General features: G+C 41.6%; 1 protein-coding gene across 1 annotated transcript in view; it reads left to right on the top strand.

Moving 5' to 3' along the window:
• DNASE2B (deoxyribonuclease 2 beta) overlaps positions 1-6,647 on the top strand; it is a 13,917-nt gene extending 7,270 nt beyond the window's left edge. The window contains exons 2-5 of the mRNA XM_039388866.1: positions 299-474; positions 1,480-1,641; positions 3,161-3,358; positions 3,928-6,647. Coding sequence (XP_039244800.1) covers positions 299-474; positions 1,480-1,641; positions 3,161-3,358; positions 3,928-4,283 — 892 coding nt within the window. The 3' untranslated portion in view covers positions 4,284-6,647. The remainder of the gene's footprint in view (positions 1-298; positions 475-1,479; positions 1,642-3,160; positions 3,359-3,927) is intronic.
• The last annotated feature ends 89 nt before the right edge of the window (positions 6,648-6,736 follow it).

Below are 6,736 nucleotides of genomic sequence, written 5' to 3'. Positions count from 1 at the left end.
TTGTCGTGTCTATTTTTACTCAGCAAATGTTTTCACCAGATCTGATTGCTAAATCAGAGAGAGGCACAAAAAACAGAGAGGGGAACTTTTTTGCAAGCAAATGTCATAAACCCATGTAAACTGTCTTAGCAAGCATATTCAACCCTGTGAGAAAGGGCTACTGCAGTGATTGAGAAAACTTCCACTTCATGTTAACCAGAGCCCTGATGCTGAGTCTTCAGGTTTATTTTACTGTAGCATCTGTGAAGACTGTGTCAGCTGAACTGGGAGCAGGATTAGGCTCGTGATGTTCACACAGAGGAGTCCTGAATTATTCTGTTTCCAGCAGATGTTCTCTTAAATGCCTTCCTTTTACTCAATGTCATGTTTCAGAAGTGTGTGTTTCCCTGCAGAGGAACACCATTGCCTATGCGATATACAACGATGAGATCCCTGAATCAGACTCCAAAGGGTGGAAAAGTGGACACACCAAAGGTACAGGGAGTGTCCCAACCTACTATTTTCTCCTTTCCGAAGTTATGGATAGCATCTACTTGTCTGTTTGTCTACCTGCATAACTAAAATTCCTGCCTAAAGCAAAACTGGAGAATGATTTGCATGATGTGTGGTTTGTTGTATAGTTACATATGCTGCAGCTTCTGTTTTGGTATGCTTGTGCTGTGTGAAGGATCTTAGGGCTTTTGGACTCTTTGTTTCAAGAGTTGAAACTCATACAGATTCTTTTAGTGAGTACAAACCACGTTATCCTGTGCTTGATGGCAACAGCAGTACAAGATGTGAAGGGAAAGAAACCCTCAACATATACCCCTCCAAACTCTCTGGGGTAAGAAACTGCTGCCAAGATCATGGTATGCAGTTACAGAAAAACAAGATTTAGATATAAAATTCAGTGGAGGTCTAAATGTTCCCTTGAGGAAGCAGATGGGGTTTGCCCAGCCTGTCTTGGGTATGACCACATTTTGCAGGGCTGTATTTTCAGGCTACAGCAATGGGGACAGCTCAGGAGCCATGCTCTACCCTGGAGTAGCCTCCTGAGGGGGGAAGCGTAGCCCGTCTCTCTGCTGCTTACAATGGAAGAGAATTTGGTCTAGAAGAGAAGACACAATGTTGACAGAATCTATTTCCCCTTATCCAGTGAATATATGAAGGAAGGGAAAATAAGCAGTGGAGAGAGGGTCACAGTCAGAACTTTTGAAGACAAAATTTGAGCAGAGGAAGAGAGGTTTTGAAAAGATTTTTTTTTTTTCAAATGAAACATGATGACAGTTTGAGTTAGTCTATGCAGGAAAGAATTGATGCAATTTTAATACAATATTAGTGTCTCCTATGATCCATTAATCTACTCTAGAACCAGTTTACTGTAGGTATTAACATGTTCAAATGTGGTCTCCACAGCAGCAAAACCAAAGCAGGACACAGCTCTATTGTCTCAGGGCTTTTTCATCCTTAATTCATTAGCAGTAACTTTTTTTTTTACAGGATTTCTGCTCTTGGACAAATCACAAGGCTTCTGGGTAATTCACAGTGTGCCTCTGTTCCCTCCCATCCCCGAGGAAGGTTACGGGTATCCAGCTACTGGGGAGTCCTTTGGACAGACAGCCATCTGTATAACCTTCAAATATGACCAGTTCACTGAAATAGGTATGAAAAGCTTTGCCCTAAGAAAGCCTTTGTCCCACCACAGCTCTCTGATTGCTTTCCTTGAGGCTTCACCTCAAAAATTCATTGTTCTTGACCTTTGTTGTCAGATTGGGAAACCAAATGGGGCCTGGAGAGAGCATTCTTGGTTTCAGTTATGTTTATCCAATGATTTCCTGCGTGAATGTGGGAAATTCGCTCTTCCACTCTGTTTCCTTCTCCCCATGGGGATTATTAGGATAATAATAGTCACAAGTGCTTATCAAGGGTAAATTAGCCTCTGTATACGAAGTGCTTTGGAAACATAAAGTAGGATGATTAATAATTTTTAACAGTAATAGCTCATTCAGCTACAATCACCTGCAGTTCTAAAAATGTAAGGCAAGTACAGCTTGAGCTGAAGTAGTAGCCTTGACTCATCAGAAATATGAAGTATGAATAAATATCACCTAGAATTTCCCCAGGTATTTTTTGCCACAAAAATCACCAATACTGAATATATAAAAAAACCCCAACAAAATATATACGTGTAAGATTCAGAACTATCTGACAGTGATAACTGGTACTGGAATCCTGCAAAGAACTGTCAAAAGGCATTACAAGACGTCATGTTGGCATGCTCCTTACCTCTTTTCACACTGTTTTTTCACTGTTTTCTCAGTTACAAACCTCAAATCGTATTAATGAAGCACACATGCTGTGCAAATTGCCAGGGTGGCCACACCTTAGAGCAATCTAAACCAGGTTCCTGTTTGTGGAAACACATCTGTGCACGTGTTTAGGGAAAGAGGACAAGAAAATGAGATGCATACACTAGTGCTTTTCCTGCCTCATCCTCCCAGCTTCTGATAATCTGTGGTTCAGGGATTTCCTGAGCCAGAAAGACTGGAATGTTCCTGATGGACTGGTCTTCCCTGAACTCATCTAATGAGCCCATTTGTTCCCTAGCTCTTTATGATATCCATGGCAAGGACTTCTACAGTTAAGCTGAGCAGTGTTCAGAAAAGTGAATTTCTTCTGGAAATTCAATCCAGACGCTGAAACTCAAGTTCTGTTCTCCCTAAAACCAAACTAGACCCTTGGGCAGCTCTTCTGTTTGCATTTGGCTTGGCAGCTGTAACTGACTGGAAACCACTTCTGTAAATACAGACAGGTTTGGATTTACACATGCTCTCTGAGTGCTGTGTGGCTGCACAGAGGCTTGAAGATGAGCAGGGGTGGAAGTGGCAGTGGACCAAGACCACCAGTTAACAGTTCTGCTAATAATGAGGCGTGAGTGGAAAAACCTGAGCGTGCTCTCCCAGCCAGTCTATGTGCTGCAGAGCCACCTGGAATACAGAGCAATTACGCATATTTTTGGTTGGTAAAGTAAGATACTTTAATGCCAAACTCATCCAGAGGTAGGCTGAGAAGATTAAGAAGGACTTATGTTTCCTTTCCAAGGCAGAACTTTGCTCTCTTGATTGCTTTGCTTTAGCCGATTTTAATTCTGCTTATGTTCATTTCTGTGGGTTTTTCTCAGACCAACAGATGTTGAGTTATAATCCCGGAATCTACAGTTGTTCCATCCCTAACATCTTCCAAGCTGACCTCCCAAATCTGCAGAAGCTCTGTGCAAAGTCCAGGCTGCCTGTGGTCCCCTTGCGCCACCTCACCAAGCTCCGGTCAGCTCATGGGGAAACCTTTCTCCACTTTGCAAAGTCACACTCATTCATAGATGGTAAGGGAACCTGTTGCTCTATGTATCACACATTCTCAATTAATTCTTAATATATTAATTAATATATTCTTTGACAATTAATATATTCTTTGACAATTAGTATTTTCTTTGAGGAAAAAAAAAGAAGTTCAGCTTCACAAATGAATGAAACAGAGGGCAAGGAATGGTGTCCCAACTTAATATTCTCTCAGCCTCACAAAGCAAAAAGCTGTCTGGTCCATCCTAAGGTGTTCAACAATGATATTTTCAGAAAATTTATGGAATGATAACAACAAAGAAGAAATATGGGGCTTGAATCATCTGGGGTCTTTTTGTTATCAAGAAGATTTGCAATTTTTTTGTCCTTTCCTTTTTATCCTGCTGGTTGTTTGTAACAGGTTTTCTAGAAGGAGAACAATTAGAAATGAACTTCTGAAACCAAAGTCAAAATAAGGGGAAGGGGCAAAATCCCCTCTGGCTGACTTTATGCATTGCAATGAAACGAGCGTAATCTAGATGATGCTTTTGAGTCTGTTTTTAAATGAAGGAACCTGAAAGATTAATTTCCCACACCCTGTGTTATTCCGCAGATATCTATGTGGCCTGGATAGCTCAGGAACTGAAGACCGATTTGTTGGCTGAATCCTGGCAGCGTTCTGGCCAAAAACTTTACTCAAATTGCTCTCTCGATTACCACGTCTACAACATAAACCTAATAGGGATGCCATTGAATTCCACCTTTCATTCCATTAATGATCATTCCAAATGGGCTGTTTCAAGGAAATACGAAGATCAGTGGACCTGCATCGGAGACTTAAACCGTGCTGCCGAGCAAGCTTGGAGAAGTGGTGGGTTCATCTGTACCCAGAATGAGCACATCTACAGTGCCTTCAGGCACCTGATAATCCACTATGAAAGCTGCACTGCTGCTTCCACAGGGATATAACAGACCATTCCTCCCAACCAGCACAGCCCTTATTACATAGAAAGTGTGTGAAATATCTGCCTTAAAATCTATTTCCTCTGTGAAAAACGGCCCTGTGAGTTGCCAGGTGTGCTAGATCATCACCTTGTTGGCTATAAAAGCAGGTGGTGTGCAGGTAAATTATGGCTGGTTTGCTCTGGTGTGGGACCCAGAGGCTCTGCGTGTGCTGGGCCGTGCTATGCTCTCTGCTGGCTCCTCACCATCCGTGCTGGGATGGGATGGGACCCTGTGGCACAAGGCTGCACCAAAGCACATCACTGTGGGTGCCCTGCATGGGCACCCCTAGAGCAACTTGTGAGTTGGGGCTGCACATGGGATGGGAAGGACAACAGAAACCTCTCTCCTGAGCTGGGTTGTCAGGAATGGGCAGTCGGCAAGGGACAAGTACCCCAAAATACCTTAAAATCACCCCATATTTCAGGTGCTGTTGAGATAAATCACAGCATTTTTGCTCAGTTTGGGCTGAATCTCTTAAAGTGCTGATTAAATCCAGACAGGGAGATGAGTAGATCTGTGGACAGAAAGGCTTCATTTTTATGTGATTCATTTTTAGAGAATAAATGAGCTTTAAAGCATCTTTAAATATCTCTATAACCAATAGCTTGGGAGTATTTCTAGTGCTTTTATTCATGTACAGCAATCTTATAAACAAATAAACATGTTCAAAATTTGAATAAGCAAAATAAGAGAAAAAACAGTCTGTTGACAGTCTCCCTCTTCCATCTATATAGTTATTTGTGGTTTGTTACAATCTATATAGCTGCCAAGGGAAAAACGGAGACAATTAGGAAAAAAAAATAAAGAAAAGGGAAGAAAATATTTGAAGGAAGATGTTATTTAATCTACCTTTTCACATTACAACAAATGTGACTGTTAATTTTCAATATCTTCATTCTCAGGCTTAGGACCTGAAGTTTGCATGGAGTTGCTGTAAAGACAAGGCTAATTTGGAAAATCCTGATACATTCTTGGGTTCAGATTTCAGAATTGTGTCTGCATTAATATGTTCCTAAATATATTTATAGGGTTCTATCTCACTCGTAATTTTTTTCCTGAATTGCTGATATAAACTCCAGTCTGAAGAGTTGGCTGTCCCACTAATATTTCTGTTTTGCTGTGTTCCTAGTTCCTACCACTGGTTCTCCACAAGTGTCTTAAAAGGAATTAGACAGAAAGAAATGCCCCACAACCACAAGAGGTTGTCGAATAATGTATCAAGCCTTCATAATGAAGGGAACTGTGGAAGAATAGATTTCAAAATTAGCCAATCTGGATCAGAGGCAAACCCGAGTTTCATAGCTCAGTGAAAATAGTGTAGATAGCTTAGATATCCTGCACAAAATGTTTTTTTTACTCTTCTCTGCCTATGACATAACATTTGATAAATAATTTGCTTGGTAATGCTTTTTCTCTGATGCTTGTGAAATTGTTTAACATATACACCTTTCATTCTTTTGCTAGCTAGGGTTGAGCAACATCTTTTGTGGCAGCAAATATTGCCAGTGACACAGAACACTGCGCCGTGGGATGGTAGGGCTCACTCAGATAAGCCAAGATAGAATTCATCTCTCTTGCCCATCTTTTCATGGCAGACACTAACCTGACCTGCCTGTCTGAGCTCTGGCATCTTGCCCGTGGGTTTGTGTACACATGATCTCAGTGTACAGGGCTGGTGAGAAACCCTCCACTGGAGACAGTGCTGGTGAGGCTCCCCATGGTGCCTCAGAGAGCACCTGCACCTGTGGCACAACCTGTAATTATGGTATTTTCAAATGCTCGGCCACAGCATTTGGATTCACAGAGTTGGATAGCAAAGAGTCTCTGTCCCACAGGTTGTCACAGAAGTGTTGCCACAGCCCTGCTTCCCAGGCTACACGTCACCAGTCTGTCACTTGACTTTAAGTGCTGATTGCTGTTCTTAATTATTTGATCAATTGATAGCTGGCATAAGGCTAGACTACTTAAGCATTTACTAGACTAACTTAAGCATTCCTCTTTCAGTATACGCAGGAGTGGTTGCCTCCATTTTATACCTGAGGAGGTATAAAGAGCAGTAGGAAGGTGCAGAGAAACAGCTGTACCATACAGCAGTACAAGCACCTCAATATACAGACTCATTTCAGTGGTGTGGCAATAAACAGGCTGCAGATCTGGTTCTCTCATGTTTTAGCTGTAAACAGCTTTAATTCAGTTTTGCTATTGTTGTGTAACTTCAGTATTTGCATATCATAGTATTTCTGCTGCACACCTTATGAAACATGGGCAGGCTCTTTGTTTCCCAAAAGAGACTGATAATCAACAAAATAAACCAAATAGATTTTTAAAGGGTTTGTATCTCAAAGGCTTTCTGCAAATGCAAGACCATAAGCCACTTACTCAACCTCATATGCCCTCACAGCACGCGCTGTGATCAA

The sequence above is a fragment of the Pipra filicauda genome, unplaced genomic scaffold (assembly GCF_003945595.2).
Source record: "Pipra filicauda isolate LSUMZ 115617 unplaced genomic scaffold, ASM394559v2 scaffold692_size275598_pilon, whole genome shotgun sequence".
Taxonomy (NCBI): Eukaryota; Metazoa; Chordata; class Aves; order Passeriformes; family Pipridae; genus Pipra; species Pipra filicauda.
The sequence above is the reverse complement of the archived record's forward strand: the minus strand, read 5'-3'. Positions and strand labels throughout refer to the sequence as shown.